A 16,497-nucleotide genomic window follows, 5' to 3' on the forward strand; every position below is an offset into this window, starting at 1 on the left:
AAAAAAAAAAAAAAAAAAAAAAAAAAGGCAAGATGAGTTTGGGGTGGTTAAGTGCTAACAAAGACATGAAAGAGTCTTTGTTAGCACTTAACCACCCCAAACTGGTGGAGTAGGGCTGGGGGCTGTACTGCTTTAGATAGTGTGGTCCAGGAAAGCCTCACTGAGGTGGCTCCATTTAGTCTTACCCAAAGCAACTCGTAAGAGCCAGCTGTGTGTGGACTCTGGGAGAAAATTGCTGCTTTTTGTCTTGGGGTTGGAAAATGGGAGGGCAGGAGGTGTCTGACCCCTCTGTGGTCCCCTCTACAGACCCTGTTTGGGAAGATGATGGACTACCTGCAGGGCTCTGGGGAGACCCCACAGACAGATGTTCGCTGGATGTCAGAAACTGGCATCATTGATGTCTTCCTGCTGCTTGGGCCCTCCATCTCTGATGTTTTCCGGCAATATGCTAGTCTCACAGGTACATGGTTTTCCCTGACAGCCTCATTCTTCTGCTCTTTTCTTCTTGTCAGGGGTGATTCTGTGTGTTTTCAGAGATCCTGTGCCCCAGCTTGTTTTCTAGGTCTGTACCCCTCAGCCTGCCTCTAGTTCACAAGCCTCCCTCAGTTTCTGGGTGTTGGGCCTGATCCTCGTTGTGACCCCCATCCCTCGATGAACCTGCAGGAACCCAGGCGTTGCCCCCACTCTTCTCCCTCGGCTACCACCAGAGCCGTTGGAACTACCGGGACGAGGCTGATGTGCTGGAAGTGGATCAGGGCTTTGATGAACACAACCTGCCCTGCGATGTCATCTGGCTGGACATTGAACATGCTGATGGCAAGCGGTATTTCACCTGGGACCCCAGTCGCTTCCCTCAGCCCCGCACCATGCTTGAGCGCTTGGCTTCTAAGAGGCGGAAGGTAAGGCGTTGCAGTCACGCTTGGTCTTCTCAGGACAGGGCTGAAGCATAGTTTAGCCCTAAAGAGACCTGATCACCCATGTTCCTTGCCCCCAGCTGGTGGCCATCGTAGACCCCCACATCAAGGTGGACTCCGGCTACCGAGTTCACGACGAGCTGCGGAACCTGGGGCTGTATGTTAAAACCCGGGATGGCTCTGACTATGAGGGCTGGTGCTGGCCAGGTAGGCAAACCCAGAATTGGTTTGAGGGAGAGGTGATTGGCTAGGGAGGTAGAATGGTGGCTCTTTTGTCCCTTAGGGGATTGAGAGCCACCCTTAACTTCTCCCAGGCTCAGCTGGTTACCCTGACTTCACTAATCCCACGATGAGGGCCTGGTGGGCTAACATGTTCAGCTATGACAATTATGAGGTAGGGAAGGCCTCTCCCCATGACCTGCATCTGTCTGTCCCACCTGCCTCCCTGAATCTCTCTCCACTTGCCAACCCTTCTGTGGTTGATTGCCTGCAACATATCAGGGGGCCTTGATGATCTGGGGAGAGCCCTGAAAAATGCATGTTTTAGATTCCTAGAAGCTCTCTTCTCTGACACTGTTTGTTTTCTTCCTCCTGTCTGTCCTTCTGTCCCCATTTTCTGCCCATGTTCCCAGGGCTCAGCTCCCAACCTCTTTGTCTGGAATGACATGAACGAACCATCTGTGTTCAATGGTCCTGAGGTCACCATGCTCAAGGATGCCCAGCATTATGGGGGCTGGGAGCACCGGGATGTGCATAACATCTATGGCCTTTATGTGGTAAGGGGCTGAGAGAGGAGAGTTGGTGGAAAGAGGAAAAACAGCCCAGAGACAGGCCTAGGGAACTTGCACCAGATGACAGCTGGCTTTTGCTCCTCACTACCCCTGTTTTCTTCTCTCCTCACCCAGCACATGGCGACTGCTGATGGGCTGAGACAGCGCTCTGGGGGCATGGAACGCCCCTTTGTCCTGGCCAGGGCCTTCTTCGCTGGTTCCCAGCGCTTTGGTAAGGTTTAGAGAATGGAACTGTGGCAGAAGGGTGTGAAGGCCAGATCTCAGGCGCCATGGACCTGGACCTGGCTCTCTGAGGAATGGGAGTCACACACTGCATCAGCTTCCTCAGCTATGCGCTTTGAAGGAAGTCGGTGCGGGAGGTCCACTCCTTGTTCAAGTGTTCTTGTGAACTGCATCTTCAGCAGGGTTCTGGGGACCCAGAGCAGATGTGGGAGGTCAGCCATGTAAAAAGCTGAACCCCTTTACCATGTGCAAGCTCCCCACTTCTTGTCTTCCTCAGGAGCCGTTTGGACAGGGGACAACACTGCCGAGTGGGACCATTTGAAGATCTCTATTCCTATGTGTCTCAGCTTGGGGCTGGTGGGACTTTCCTTCTGTGGGGGTAAGACAGGGAGGAATCTGGGGTCTTGGTTTGGTGGGAGAGGGGCAAAGTAGAGGGCACAGGACCAAGGTGTAAGTAAAGAGAGCTGAGATTCCAGGTTAGGGCCTTGGGAAATTTCTCAGGCAGTATCTCTCCTTCACTTTCTTTTCCAACCTGCTTCCTCTCTTCCTTCTCCCAGCGGATGTGGGTGGCTTCTTCAAAAACCCAGAGCCAGAGCTGCTTGTGCGCTGGTACCAGATGGGTGCCTACCAGCCATTCTTCCGGGCACATGCCCACTTGGACACTGGGCGGCGAGAGCCATGGCTGTTACCATCTCAGCACAATGATATAATCCGAGATGCCTTGGGCCAGCGATATTCTTTGCTGCCTTTCTGGTACACCCTCTTCTATCAGGCCCATCGGGAAGGCATTCCTGTCATGAGGTGAGGCATTCACTTGGGCTGTGAAGAGTGGGCTGAGGTGGCTGGGGGACATTAGGGACTGGGCTTCATCTCTGGGCCTCTTTCTTCACTCAACACAGCCTTGTAAAGGATGGAAAATCATTAAGGTCAAGAGTGAAGGGGAGCTTAATGGAGATGAATAATAGTAAACATTTAAAGAAAATTGCCAGCAGTCATAAACTCTTTCAGAAAAATAAAACAGGGTGATGGGATTAGGTGGTCATAAAAATCCTTTTTGAGGCCGGGCACAGTGGCTCACACCTGTAATCCCAGTACTTTGGGATGCCGAGGTGGGCAGATCACCTGAGGTCAGGAGTTTGAGACCAGCCTGGCCAATGTGGTGAAACCCCGTCTCTACTAAAAATACAAAAATTAGCTGGGTGTTGTGGCACCTGAAATCCCAGCTACTCAGGAGGCTGAGGCACGAGAATCACTTGAACCCAGGAGGCAGAGGTTGCAGTGAGCCGAGATTGCTCTACTGCACTGCAGCCTGGGTGATAGAGTGAGACTCCATTTCAAAAAAATAAAAATAAATAAAATAAAATCTTTTGAGAAGAAGGCTATGTGACATGAAGCCTGAATGAATGGCACAGACCATGTTATGTAGGAAGAATCTTCCAAGCAGAGGGAATTGCAAGTACAAAAATTTTAAAGTAGAAATTAGTTTGTTATGTACTAGGAGTAGAAAAAAACTCAGTATGTCTTGGGTAAGGAAGCAGAGGGAGAACTAGGAGATGAGATTAAGGAGAAAGTGTGATCTGCTCCTGGAGGGCCTTGCGAGCCAGGGTTGTATACCAGGGCGGTGAAAACATACAAGGAGGCTACTGGCAGGCTGCTATGCAGCATGGTTTCTGTATGAGGCAGAGAAGCAGCAGGGAGATGACTTAGGAAGTTAAATGACTAAGATTGGCTTGCATAACTGAGACCTGAACCCCAACCCGACTGACTGCGACCTCCTGGGTCTTAACCCCTGTGCTGTTCTGTTCTTTTTTTTTTTTTTGAGACAGAGTCTCGCTCTGTTGCCCCAGGCTGGTGCCGTGGCCAGATCTCAGCTCACTGTAAGCTCCGCCTCCTGGGTTCACGCCATTCTCCTGCCTCAGCCTCCCGAGTAGCTGGGACTACAGGCGCCGCCACCTCACCTGGCTAGTTTTTTGTATTTTTTAGTAGAGACGGTGTTTCACCATGTTAGCCAGGATGGTCTCGATCTCCTGACCTCGTGATCCACCCGTCTCGGCCTCCCAAAGTGCTGGGATTACAGGCTTGAGCCACCGCGCCCGGCCTGTTCTTTTTTTTTGAGACGAAGTCTCACTCTTGTCCCCTAGGCTGGAGTGCAATGGCGTGATCTCGGCTCACTGCATGTACTCTGCCTCCCTGGTTCAAGTGATTCTCCAGCCTCAGCCTCCTGAGTAGCTGGGATTACAGGTGCCCGCCACCACGTCTGGCTAATTTTTGTATTTTTAGTAGCGATGGGGTTTTTCACCATGTTGGCCAGGTTGGTCTCTAACTCCTGACCTCAGGTGATCCGCCTGGCTCCCAAAGTGCTGGGATTACAGGTGTGAGCCACCACGCCCAGACTGTGCTGTTCTTTTCTTACTGTCAGTTCCTGAAGGAGCATCTCTGACTTGTGCCAAAATTGAAGTTTTCCTTTATCGTCTGTCTTTCTTCCTAGGCCCCTGTGGGTGCAGTATCCTCAGGATGTGACCACCTTCAGTATAGATGATCAGTACTTGCTTGGTGAGACATGAGGACAGTTGGTGGTGGGTTGGCATAGGGCCAAGCAGCACTGCCAATGTCCAGGGAGGGACTAATGAGGCTGGTGGTGCAGAGAGCAGGCACTTTGGTGCTCCCTGTTCTGGGAACTAATCCCCCCCTATTCAAGAGTTGATTCTGGCATATTTTAGGGGATGCATTGCTGGTTCACCCTGTATCAGACTCTGGAGCCCATGGTGTCCAGGTCTATCTGCCTGGCCAAGGGGAGGTGAGTTAAGGAAGGGCATGGTGGGGAACGATGGTGGAAGCCTAAGGAGGCAAACAGGATGGACCCTGTGCACTGAGTGATCTGTATTTTACCTCTTTTGTCACCCACAGGTGTGGTACGACATTCAAAGCTACCAGAAGCATCATGGTCCCCAGACCCTGTACCTGCCTGTAACTCTAAGCAGTGTGAGTAAGCCTGGTCCAGCTGCCAGTTCCATCTCCCTGTAAATTTCCAGAAGGGGAGGGAATGTGTGCCTTAGGGTCCAGTACCTACGTGGGCATACATGAGTAAGAGCAAAACATGCTGTGGGGCCCAAGGTTGGACAAGGGGGCAACTTCATCCTGGCATTGCTCTTGCCCTAGATCCCTGTGTTCCAGCGTGGAGGGACAATCGTGCCTCGATGGATGCGAGTGCGGCGGTCTTCAGAATGTATGAAGGATGACCCAATCACTCTCTTTGTTGCGCTTAGTCCTCAGGTAAGTGCACAGGCAGTGCATCTCCTCAGCCATCTGCCTGCCTTCCTAGGACTCAGTTCCCTGAGGTTGTGCCCCTCACTCCCTCTTGAGCTCAGGCACTCACCTATCCCACTTCTTGCCCAGGGTACAGCTCAAGGAGAGCTCTTTCTGGATGATGGGCACACGTTCAACTATCAGACTCGCCAAGAGTTCCTGCTGCGTCGGTTCTTATTCTCTGGCAACACCCTTGTCTCTAGGTAATGGGGCACCCATTCTTCCTTGGCTGCCTTTGCTGGGGCCTGATCCTTGCAGGGGCTCCCAGTTCACTGTGCTCTTTTTTCACATCCTGATCTTGTTTTGGGTCTCCTCCTTCCTTCTGTTCTGATATTTTTTCCCCTGATGGACATCTGCTTTTGCCATCTCCAGCTCAGCAGACCCTGAAGGACACTTTGAGACACCAATCTGGATTGAGCGGGTGGTGATAATAGGGGCTGGAAAGCCAGCAGCTGTGGTACTCCAGACAAAAGGTGAGTGACCAATCTGGTCCCTAGGATGGGGGAAGGAGGGGAAGCCAGGGCAGGTTTAGGGATGCCCTTGCCTGTAGGAACGTAGTTGCTATGCTATAGCCCATTAGTATGACTATGGCACTCTTTCTTATTCCTCCTCCAGGATCTCCAGAAAGCCGCCTGTCCTTCCAGCATGACCCTGAGACCTCTGTGTTGGTCCTGCGCAAGCCTGGCATCAATGTGGCATCTGATTGGAGTATTCACCTGCGATAACCCAAGGGATGTTCTTGGTTAGGGGGAGGGAAGGGGAGCAGTAGTGCTGAGAGATATTCTTTCTTCTGCCTTGGAGTTCGGCCCTCCCCAGACTTAACTTATGCTAGTCTAAGACCCAGATTCTGTCAACATTTGGGCAAGATGAGAGGGCTGACCATGGGCTCCAAATTCCTCTTGTGATCTCCTCACCTCTCCCACTCTGTTGATACCAACCCTTTCCCTTCATTCCCCCAACATCCTGTTGCTCTAACTGGAGCACATTCACTTATGAAGACCGAGAAACCACAGGGCCCTTGTCGCCCCTTCTCTTTCCCTTATTTAGGAGCCCTGAACTCCCCCAAACTCTATCCATTCATGCCTCTTGTATGTTGATGCCATTTCTTGGAAGAAGATGAGGGCAATGAGTTAGGGCTCCTTTTCCCCTTCCCTCCCACCAGATTGCTCTCCCTCCTTTCATTTCTTCCTTCAGGCTCTACTCTAATGTCAGCCCTCCCCTTTTTATGCCCCACCAATACACTGGGACCACCCCTTACCTGGGACAGGGATGAATGGTTCAAAGGAGTGAGGATGCTAAAGATCATTCTTTTCACTCTCATTCTCTCCTTTTCCTCTCCCTGATTCCTTGTAGAGCTGCTGCAGTTCTGAGAGGGGCAGTTCTACCTCCTCTGTCACTTGGCAGAAAGAAGTTTCCACATCTCTTAGGGATGGGCATTAAACTTCTTTTGCCCCCTTCTTGTCCTCTTTGAGGGGCATTTAAGATGGAGAAATCAGTTGTGGTTTCATTGAATCATGGTCACCTGTATTTATTGCTGGGAGAAGCCTGAGGGTGGGGGGAGATGATCATGTGTGCTCGGGGTTGGCTGGAAGCCCTGGGTTGGGGGTTGGGGGAGGAGTAATAGGGGAGTCAGGGTGAAAATTTCTGGGTATTTTTTTTACTTCCTCTTGGTTCCCAGCTGTGACACGTTTTGATAAAAGGAGAAACAATAAAGGGATAAACCATAAATCACTGGTGGTAGTCTGGATTCTAGTTCTAGCCTGAGCCACAGACCCTAGAGCCTAAAGACCTTACATTTTCTTTTTCTTTCTTTCTTTTTTTTTTTTTGAGACTGAGTCTCACTCTGTTGTCCAGGCTGGAATGCAGTGATGCAATCTGGGCTCACTGCAACCTCTGCCTCCCAGGTTCAAGCATTTCTTGTGCCTCAGCCTCCTGAGTCGCTGGGACTACAGGCATGCGCCACCACGCCCAGCTAATTTTTGTATTTTTATTAGAGACTGGGTTTTACCATGTTGGCCAGGCTGGTCTGGAACTCCTGACCTCAGGTGATCCACCCACCTCAGCCTCTCAAAGTGCTGGGGTTACAGGAGTGAGCCACTGTGCCCGGCCTTTTTTTTTTTTTTTCTTTTTCTTTCCTTATTTTTTACTTTTTTATTTTTTATTTTTTTTTTAGACAGAGTCTCCCTCTGTCGCCAGGCTGGAGTGCAGTGGTGTGATCTTGGCTTGTTGCAGCCTCCGCCTCCCGTGTTCAGGTAGTTCTCCCACCTCAGCCTCCCTCGTAGCTGGGGTTACAGGCGCCTGCCACCATGGCCAGCTTAATTTTTGCATTTTTAGTAGAGACAGGGTTTTGCCGTGTTAGCCAGGCTGATCTTGAACTCCTGACCTCAGGTGATCTGCCTGCCTTGGCCTCTCAGAGTGCTGGGATTACAGGCATGAGCCACCGTTCCTGGCCATAGGCCTTACATTTTCATTTGGCTTTAGCATAAGCATCCTTTTTGTTTTTTGGTTTTTTTTGAGATGGAGTCTCACTGTTGCCCAGGGTGGAGTGCAGTGGCGTTATCTCGGCTCACTGCAACCTCTGCCTCCCAGGCTCAAGCGATTCTCCTGCCTCAGCCTCCTGAGTAGCTAGGACTACAGGCACCTGCCACCATGCCTGGCTGATTTTTGTATTTTTAGTAGAGATGGGTTTCAACATGTTGGCCTGACTGGTCTTGAACTCCTGGCCTCAAGTGATCCGCCTGCCTCGGCCTTCCAAAGTGCTGGAATATCATGGATGAGCCACAGTGCCCAGCCAGCATGAGCAACCTTGATTCAGCAAAATGAGCAAGTGCAAGCCTTCCTTGGGTTGCTAGGTATTTTCATAGAAGAGCCCAGCAAGGTCATCACATTTTAGTAGGCCTAGTTAGTAAGTGGTTATCAGAGCCAATGGAGTCCCTCTTGGATAGAAATAGCCATAAGTTCAGATAGTTGTTTCTCAAATGAAAGGCTACTACTTTTGGGGGCTGTGGGAGATTGAGACAGGGTCTTGTTCTACTGCTGAGGCTGGAGTGCTGGGAGTGCTGTGACATGCAGCACTCCCAGCTCATTGCAGCCTTGACCTCCCAGGCTCCTAAAGTGCTGGGATTACAGGCGTCAGTCACCATGCCCAACCTAAAGGCTTCTGCTTGTAGCTAACAGCACTTTGTAAAGTTTCCCATTGTCTTAGTGACAGGAAGTATACTGTTCCCCGTCTCCCCCTCATTTTGTAGACTGACCACAAGTCAGAGATTATTTTACCAGAAACTTTTTTGCCGGGGGTTGGAGGACTTTTTTGTTTTTGAGACAGGGTCTCACCCAGTCACCCAGGCTGGAGTGCAGTGGCATGATCACGGCTCACCACAGCCTCAGCTGCCCACATCAGCCTCTCAAGTAGCTGGGACTGTAGGTCCACGCCACTACACCCGGCTAATTTTTTTGTTTTTTTGTAGAGACGGGGTTTTGCCTTGTTGCCCAGGTTGATCTGAAACTCCTGGGCTTCTAAAGTGGTAGGATTACAGGCATGAGCCACTGCGCCCGGCTCCCCCCTTTTTTTTTTTAAAGGAAAAATGAGAAGGATGACTTGTGCTTGTGAGGAGGAAGGGGATGCATTCCTGGAATTCCCCAGCTCAGGAACTATTTCCAATCAATTTCCTGGTAGTTAAAACACTTCCTTGGCACCCTTGTTGTCATTTGTTGAAGAAATGTGGGCCAGAGGAAACACTAGAGATGCTGGAATCGGGTGTCTAGAAAGGACACAAAACTGCCTTGTGGCAATGACATAATTTTTGTCAACTTTAGTTTCTTATCCATCTCAAAGTATTATAGTGAGAATTCCAGGAGAGACACTCAGAGGATCATGTGGTGGGCCTTAGATTTCATTCATTTGTGTAATGAGTGTTGAGCAACTGCAGTTGGGTGGCGTGACTGATGGTTGGATGAATAAGGTGAAGATCTGGACGCCAGGACTGGCTTTCTCATGCAATTCCGTGATCGGGGGCGGGTCGCGAGATAGGTGCCACGTGCAGCTACCCAAGATTCTGCACCTACCCGGGATTTGACTGCCGTCCACGCGAGTTTGGCACGCCGGATGTGACGTCACCGCCCCGTGGTTCCCGGAGCCTGGCGGTGGGACCGGAAATCAAGTCTACAAGGGGGCACAGATGACCGGAAGCGTGCCCGGGCGGCGCTGCCAGCCCCGGCTAGGAGCTGGTAGGGGAGTGCGAGGAAGGCGGGACGCAAGGCGGAGCCGGTGCAGGGGCGGGGCCTGCGGGCAGGCGCCGGGGGTTGGGGCGGGAACCCCTCGTCCCCTCTAGACCCCGCCTGCTCGGGCGCGGGCGGCGGCGCGGCCATGAAGCTGAAGAACGTGTTTCTCGCCTACTTCCTGGTGTCGATCGCCGGCCTTCTCTACGCGCTGGTACAGCTCGGTGAGCGGGGCGGGGCGGGGGTGCGGCGGGCTGGCCCGTGGGCGCCCGCCGCCGTGCATCCCGCCCTGGGGATGAACCCCCGGCAAACACCATTCATCCGCTCGACCCTCCGGACAGCTCTGCGGCCGCAGGCGCACTCCCCTCTATAGAACGCACCGCGGCGGCCCGCCGCACTTCGGATGAAATCCAGACTCCTTCCCAGAGCCTGCAAGGCCCCGCATGATCCTGCTGCCGTCCGCCTCTCCCAACCCCATTTCCCACCCCTCTCCCTGGCTCTGCTGCAGCCAGACTGGCTTGCTGACAGTTTCTCGAAAACCCCACGCTCATTGCTCTCTTAAGCGCTTAACTTGTTCCCTCTGCTTGGGGTCTTTTCTTCCAGCTCTTCCCGGGCTGCCTCTTTCTCATCCTTCAGGTCTTAGCTCAAATGTCACCTCCTCAGAGAGGCCTTCCCTGACTACCATAGCTAAAGATACCATTCTTACTCCATTCCCTTTTCTTCTCTATCCTGGTTATTTTTTTCATGACCCCATCACAGTTTGTAATAATGTTGTTAATTTGTTTCTTTGCTTAGTGTCTGCTTCCTCCGCTAAACTGAAAGCTCGATGAGGGCAGGGACTGTGTCTGTCTTGTTCCCTGCTGTATCCTCAGCACCTAAGGCAGTGCCTCCTAGGAAGAGTATTCAATAAATATTTATCCTACAATGGAATCAATGAATTTAACAATGAGTCTTTGGTCACCCAGCCAAGGGAATGGATCGAACCCTGCCCCTTATGCAAAGATTTAGGGACAGTGCCACTGCGTTATCCTCAGGTATTTGAAAGACTATCCTAAAGGGGTTCTATAGTGTAATGGTTAGTTAGCACCTTGGACTCTGAAAAGACTGTCCTGTTTAAGGACATGGGCTTGTTATGAGTCCAGAAGGCAAAATTAGGACCAGCAGATAGAAAAGAGGGAATCAGCTCAATATCCAACGTAAAATTGTAACAATGGAATTTATTAAAGTTGGAGAGGGTCTGCTGCTTGAGGCAGTGAGTTTCCCACACCAGAGGTGTAGAAAAGGCTACTAGGGAAGTCATAAGGGGATAACTGCATTGGCTAGGAATTAATGAGAAGATTATGGCCCTTTGGGATGCTGAACATTCTGTGGTTCTCTGCCCCCATCCTCTTTCCCCATTAATGCTTCCTGGGACCAGGCCAGCCATGTGACTGCCTTCCTCCCCTGCGGGCAGCAGCCGAGCAGCTACGGCAGAAGGATCTGAGGATTTCCCAGCTGCAAGCGGAACTCCGACGGCCACCCCCTGCCCCTGCCCAGCCCCCTGAACCCGAGGCCCTGCCTACTATCTATGTTGTTACCCCCACCTATGCCAGGTATGGGCTCTGGTACACCCAAGAGGTCTGCATTGTCCAATAAGTTGGAGTTGATGATGAGGAGTTTGGGGAGGCACTGGGCTAGGAGTTGTTCCTCAAACTAGGGCATGCCAAAGAGAGGATAAATGAACCACATCTATACTAAAATATCTGTGGGAAAATAGTTCATTTTCAGGCCGGGCGCGGTGGCTCAAGCCTGTAATCCCAGCACTTAGGGAGGCCAAGGTGGGTGGGTCACCTGAGGTCCGGAGTTCGAGACCAGCCTGGCCAACATGGCAAAATCCTGTCTCTACTAAAAATACAAAATTAGCCAGGCGTGGTGGCGCATGCCTGTAATCCCAGCTACTTGGGAGGCTGAGGCAGGAGAAACCCTTGAATCTGAGAGGCAGAGGTTGCAGTGAGCTGAGATCACGCTATTGCACTCTAGCCTGGGCAACAAGAGTGAAACTCCATCTCAAAAACAAAACCAAAAAAAAAAAAAAGAAGTTATTTTTCTAGAAGGAAAATACAAAATTCCTACCAAATTATAAGACAGAACAATAACATTTCAAATAAATTTTGAGCTTGGCAGTGAATTAACTCTCTCTCCTTAGGGACCCTTTGGGGAGAAAGTTAAAACCCCCTGATTAAAGTTGAAAGGGCTTGTCTGGGCGCAGTGGCTCATGCCTGTAATCCCAGCACTTTGGGAGCCCTAGGCTGGTGGATGGCCTGAGCTCAGGAGTTTGACACCAGCCTGGGCAACATGGTGAAACTCTTGTCTCTATAAGAAAAACAAAAAACAAAAAACAAAAGTTAGCTGGGCTTGGTGCTGCATGCCTGTAATCCCAGCTACTCTGGAGGCTGCCCCCATCCTCTTTCCCCATTAATGCTTCCTGGGACCAGGCCAGCCATGTCCCAGGAAGATGGCTTGAGCCTGGGAGGCGGAGGTTGCAGTGAGTGGAGATCATGCAACCTAGGCGACAGAGAGAGAGAGCTCATCTCAAAAAAAAAAAAAAAAAAAAGTTGAAAGCACTTGGCCTGATAGTCATACTAGGGTCCAGAAATAGTTATACCAGCTGTTACTTAGTATGTTCACTCTCTACCAGGCACTGTGTTTAGTGATTTACATTTGCTTTTGTTTTAAATCAAAATGTAATTGGTTTTACTAATAAAACCAGTTGTGGAATGTGGTTTTTGGATTTGTAGCCATAAGGGTGTTAATACATCTTCTGGGAATCAGATGGCTGTCCCATTCATGCACAGGAAGCTCTAGACCCCAGCTGTGACATGCACACATACACACACACACCACCAGCCCTGGGACAGGCAGGTAGATCTGAAGGATAAAGAAACACAGAAGAGGCCAAGCCCCACGTTCCACGTTCCACATTCCTAGTTTGTTCCTTTTTTTTTTTCCTTTTTTTCTCTCCCCGCCTCCGCACCCTCCCGCGGAGATGGAGTCTTGCTCTGTTGCCCAGGCTGGAGTGCAGTGGTGTGATCTTGGCTCACTGCAACCTCCACCTCCCGGGTTGAAGCAATTCTCCTGCCTCAGCCCCCCGAGTAGCTGGGATTACAAGCATGCGCCACCACGCCCGGTTAATTTTTTGTATCTTTAGTAGAGATAGAGTTTCACCATGTTGGCCAGGCTGGTCTGGAACTTCTGACTTCGTGATCTGCCTGCTTCGGCCTCTCAAAGTGCTGGGATTACAGGCATGAGCTGCCGTGCCTGGCCAGTAATTTTTTGTATTTTATTTTTGTATTTTTTTTTTCTTTTTTGAGATGGAGTCTCGCTCTGTTGCCTAGGCTGGAGTGCAATGGCGCGATCTTGGCTCACTGCAAGCTCTGCCTCCTGGGTTCACGCCATTCTCCTGCCTCAGCCTCCCGAGTAGCTGGGACTACAGGTGCCCGTCACCATGCCTGGCTAATTTTTTGTATTTTTAATAGAGATAGGGTTTCACCGTGTTAGCCAGGATGGTCTTGATCTCCTGACCTCATGATCCGCCCACCTTGGCCTCCCAAAGTGCTGGGATTACAGGTGTGAGCCACCGTGCCCAGCTCTTATTTAATCTTTAAAACAACATTGTTATAAAGAACTGTTATTCCCATTTTACAGTTGAAGAAACTGAGGCTCAGGGAGATTCAGCTATTTTCCCAAGTTGTCTCACATAATAAGTTACAAAACTGGATTTCAAACCCAGATATACCTGATCCCAAAGCCTGTACCCTAAATTTTTTTTTCTTTTTTTTTTTTTTTTTGAGACAGTTTCGCTCTTGTCGCTCAGGTTGGAGTGCAGTGGCACAATCTCGGCTCACTACAACCTCTGCCTCCCTGGTTCAAGCGATTCTTCTGCCTCAGCCTCCCGAGTAGCTAGGATTACAGGCGCCTGTCACCATGCCTGGGTAATTTTTTGTATTTTTAGTAGAGACAGGGTTTTGCCATGTTGGGCAGGCTGGTCTCGAACCTCTGACCTCAGGTGATCTGCCCACCTCGACCTCACAAAGTGCTGGGATTACAGGCATAAGCCACCATACCTGGCCTTTTTTTTTTTTTTTTTTTTTTTTAAAAAGAGATGGAGTTTTGGCCGGGCGCGGTGGCTTCAAGCCTGTATCCAGCACTTTTTGGGAGGCCGAGAGGGCAGATTCAGGCGAGGCTCAGAGATTTGAGACCACCTGCGCGACACCAGATAACACGGTGAAAACCCCGTCTCTACTAAAAATCAAAAAAACTAGCGGGCGAGGTGGCCGGGTGGCCTTGTTAGTCCCGCTCAGGAGGCTTGCAGGCAGGAGAATGGCGTTGAACCCGGGAGGCGGAGCTTGCGTGAAGCTGAGATCCCGGCCACTCACTCCAGCCTGCGGGCCACAGAGCGAGACTCTGTTCAAAAAAAAAAAAAAAAAGAGAGATGGAGTTTTGCTGTTATCACCCAGGCTGGAGTGAAATGGCGCAATCTCAGCTCACTCCAACCCCTGCCTTCCGGGTTCAAGTGATTCTCCTGCCTCAGCCTCCCAAGTAGCTGAGATTACTAAAGGCATGCGCCACTACACCCAGCAAATTTTTGTATTTTTTTAGTAGAAATGGGGTTTCACCATATTAGCCAGGCTGGTCTGGAACTCCAGACCTCAGGTGATTCACCCGCCTTGACCTCCCAAAGTGGTGGTGTTACAGGCGTGAGCCATCACACCTGGCCCTGTGCCCTTAATTTATAGTCTCCCACAGCCAGAACTCTGGGGTTGAGGTGGGTGCTGGACATGGAGCGGAAGAACAGGGTAGGTGAGTGTTAGCATGAAGTTGAAAGGCAAGAAAGAGGGAGTTTAGGCATTGGTTGGGAAAGGCCAAGGGAGATGCAGAAGCTGTCTGCCCTGGCTGGAGCCTGCCCCTTTCCCTTGTGCTGCATCTCTCCACTACAGGCTGGTACAGAAGGCAGAGCTGGTACGGCTGTCCCAGACACTGAGCCTGGTGCCCCGGCTGCATTGGCTGCTGGTGGAGGATGCTGAGAGTCCCACCCCGCTGGTCTCAGGGCTGCTGGCTGCCTCTGGCCTCCTCTTCACACACCTGGTGGTCCTCACACCCAAAGCGCAGCGGCTTAGGGAGGGCGAGCCTGGCTGGGTTCATCCCCGTGGTGTTGAGCAGCGGAACAAAGCCCTGGACTGGCTCCGGGGCAGAGGAGGTGCTGTGGGTGGGGAGAAGGACCCACCACCACCAGGGACCCAAGGAGTCGTGTACTTTGCTGATGATGACAACACCTACAGCCGGGAGCTGTTTGAGGAGGTGAGCACCAGGATGGGGAGGGGCAAGAGACCAGGTGCGGCCAGCTTTTTTCGTTACCTTGGTTAGCAGTGTTGCCATTGGCTGCTGGGTGAGGGGCTGGAAGCATGGGGCAGAGTGAGCCGGGTGGCTCTTTCTGCTGATCCCTTTCCCGGACCACCCCTCTGTTTCTTCTCTCCTGACCTCTGTTAGATGCGCTGGACCCGTGGTGTCTCAGTGTGGCCTGTGGGGCTGGTGGGCGGCCTGCGATTTGAGGGCCCTCAGGTACGGGACGGCCGGGTAGTAGGCTTCCACACAGCGTGGGAACCCAACAGGCCCTTCCCTGTGGATATGGCTGGATTTGCTGTGGCCCTGCCCTTGCTGTTAGCTAAGCCCAATGCCCAGTTTGATTCCACTGCTCCCCGGGGCCACCTGGAGAGCAGTCTTCTGAGCCACCTTGTGGATCCCAAGGACCTGGAGCCACGGGCTGCCAACTGCACTCGGGTAAGGGAATGGAGGTGGGCATAGGAACCTGGCTCTGGGATGGACAGGTGGTGGGGGAGGCACAGTGAGACCCTGGGAATGGGTAGTTTAATCAGGAGGGCCTCTCCAGATTTCTGATCAGCCTTGCTGATTCTACTGAAGGGGAAGCTGGGAACCAGCGTGGGAAAGTGGTCCCTGTCACTCTGCCCCGAGTTCTGGAAACCCATGTGGCACAGAGAGGATAAAGGAATAAGGCCCCGTTTTTTTTTTTTTTTTTTTTGAGATGGAGTCTTGCTCTGTCGCCCAGGCTGGAGTGCAGTGGCACCATCTCGGCTCACTGCAAGCTCCACCTTCTGGGTTCACGCCATTCTCCTGCCTCAGGCGCCCACCACCACGCCCGGCTAATTTTTTGTATTTTTAGTAGTGACGGGGTTTCACGGTGTTAGCCAGGATGGTTTGGTTTTGATCTCCTGACCTCGTGATCCGCCCACCTCGGCCTCCCAAAAGTGTTGGGATCACAGGCATGAGCCACTGCGCCCAGCCAGGGCCCCACTTTAGAGGCACTAAGTCTTCCTCCACCCTGCCCTTTACACTTTGAAGCCTACATTGTATGTGTTGATAGGGTTAGAGAATCCATTCCAGGCTGAGAGTCTCAGAGGCCTGGCTGCAGCTGGGCCTGGCTCTCACTGCATCCCTGCTGGCGCAGGTACTAGTGTGGCATACACGGACAGAGAAGCCCAAGATGAAGCAAGAGGAGCAGCTGCAGCGGCAGGGCCGGGGCTCAGACCCAGCAATTGAGGTGTGATGGCGGCCCCACCCCAACTACCACCTCTTTTCAGGCACAGACCTTGTGGGACTGGGCCCCAGGCCTGCCCAGGATGTGGTTTTCCAAGTCCTGATCCCTTGGAGCCAGAAGTGGCCCCTCTGCCCCTCTAGGCCCAGGGCATGGTCCTGCTGCTTCACCCCTCCCCCAGCCTGCCATGTGGCACTGCCCACAGGCTGGGGACAAGTAGCCCTTGTATTGAGCCAGGTTGGCCTTGTCTAGGGTGGAACAAAAGGACCCAGGAGGGAGGGCAGCTGACTAACTGGGTAACTTATTGGGGCTGGGCATGCACTAGGGGGCTGGAGGAGCTGGGCTGGACCCTCCCCACCTGAGCATGCTGACCCCTTTCCTACCTCCAGAATAAAGAATCTCAACCTGGAGGGGCCTCTTGTTTTTCTTTGCTTCTTACATTGGGTTCTTGCTTTCT

General features: G+C 51.9%; 2 protein-coding genes across 6 annotated transcripts in view; both read left to right on the forward strand.

Moving 5' to 3' along the window:
- The window catches only part of GANAB (glucosidase II alpha subunit), a 28,996-nt gene extending 22,034 nt beyond the window's left edge, over positions 1-6,962 (forward strand). For both annotated transcript variants that reach the window (XM_017878369.1, XM_017878370.1), the window contains 15 exons: positions 307-460; positions 664-899; positions 995-1,121; positions 1,229-1,308; positions 1,547-1,690; positions 1,820-1,916; positions 2,205-2,306; positions 2,485-2,728; positions 4,416-4,480; positions 4,648-4,724; positions 4,835-4,909; positions 5,087-5,200; positions 5,324-5,436; positions 5,606-5,706; positions 5,849-6,962. In XM_017878369.1, the coding sequence (XP_017733858.1) occupies positions 307-460; positions 664-899; positions 995-1,121; positions 1,229-1,308; positions 1,547-1,690; positions 1,820-1,916; positions 2,205-2,306; positions 2,485-2,728; positions 4,416-4,480; positions 4,648-4,724; positions 4,835-4,909; positions 5,087-5,200; positions 5,324-5,436; positions 5,606-5,706; positions 5,849-5,958 (1,839 nt within the window). In that variant the 3' untranslated portion in view covers positions 5,959-6,962. The remainder of the gene's footprint in view (positions 1-306; positions 461-663; positions 900-994; positions 1,122-1,228; positions 1,309-1,546; positions 1,691-1,819; positions 1,917-2,204; positions 2,307-2,484; positions 2,729-4,415; positions 4,481-4,647; positions 4,725-4,834; positions 4,910-5,086; positions 5,201-5,323; positions 5,437-5,605; positions 5,707-5,848) is intronic.
- A 2,002-nt stretch (positions 6,963-8,964) lies between these two features.
- On the forward strand, positions 8,965-16,450 carry B3GAT3 (beta-1,3-glucuronyltransferase 3). 4 transcript variants are annotated; one of them, XM_017878371.1, is made up of 6 exons: positions 8,965-9,675; positions 10,417-10,485; positions 10,869-11,043; positions 14,428-14,788; positions 14,978-15,268; positions 15,954-16,450. In XM_017878371.1, exons 1-6 carry the CDS (start codon positions 9,600-9,602, stop codon positions 16,050-16,052), a joined length of 1,071 nt encoding a protein of 356 aa, XP_017733860.1. In that variant the 5' UTR covers positions 8,965-9,599; the 3' UTR covers positions 16,053-16,450. The 4 variants fall into 4 exon arrangements, with proteins under 4 accessions (XP_017733860.1, XP_017733863.1, XP_017733862.1 ...); XM_017878374.1 differs by having other exon boundaries at positions 8,975-9,675; positions 10,247-10,485; XM_017878375.1 differs by lacking the exon at positions 10,417-10,485 and adding an exon at position 15,870 and having other exon boundaries at positions 9,578-9,675; positions 15,954-16,045.
- Positions 16,451-16,497: the final 47 nt, after the last annotated feature.

The sequence above is a fragment of the Rhinopithecus bieti genome, unplaced genomic scaffold, assembly GCF_001698545.2.
Source record: "Rhinopithecus bieti isolate Rb0 unplaced genomic scaffold, ASM169854v2 scaffold_11488, whole genome shotgun sequence".
Classification (NCBI taxonomy): domain Eukaryota; kingdom Metazoa; phylum Chordata; class Mammalia; order Primates; family Cercopithecidae; genus Rhinopithecus; species Rhinopithecus bieti.

Bases quoted from the DNA above. Each gene is read 5' to 3' on its own strand.
- B3GAT3 (XM_017878371.1), top strand. From the start codon at position 9,600: ATGAAGCTGAAGAACGTGTTTCTCGCCTACTTCCTGGTGTCGATCGCC. The intron at 14,789-14,977 runs GTGAGCACCAGG...GACCTCTGTTAG, and splicing joins GCCGGGAGCTGTTTGAGGAG to ATGCGCTGGACCCGTGGTGT. The intron at 15,269-15,953 runs GTAAGGGAATGG...CTGCTGGCGCAG, and splicing joins GGGCTGCCAACTGCACTCGG to GTACTAGTGTGGCATACACG.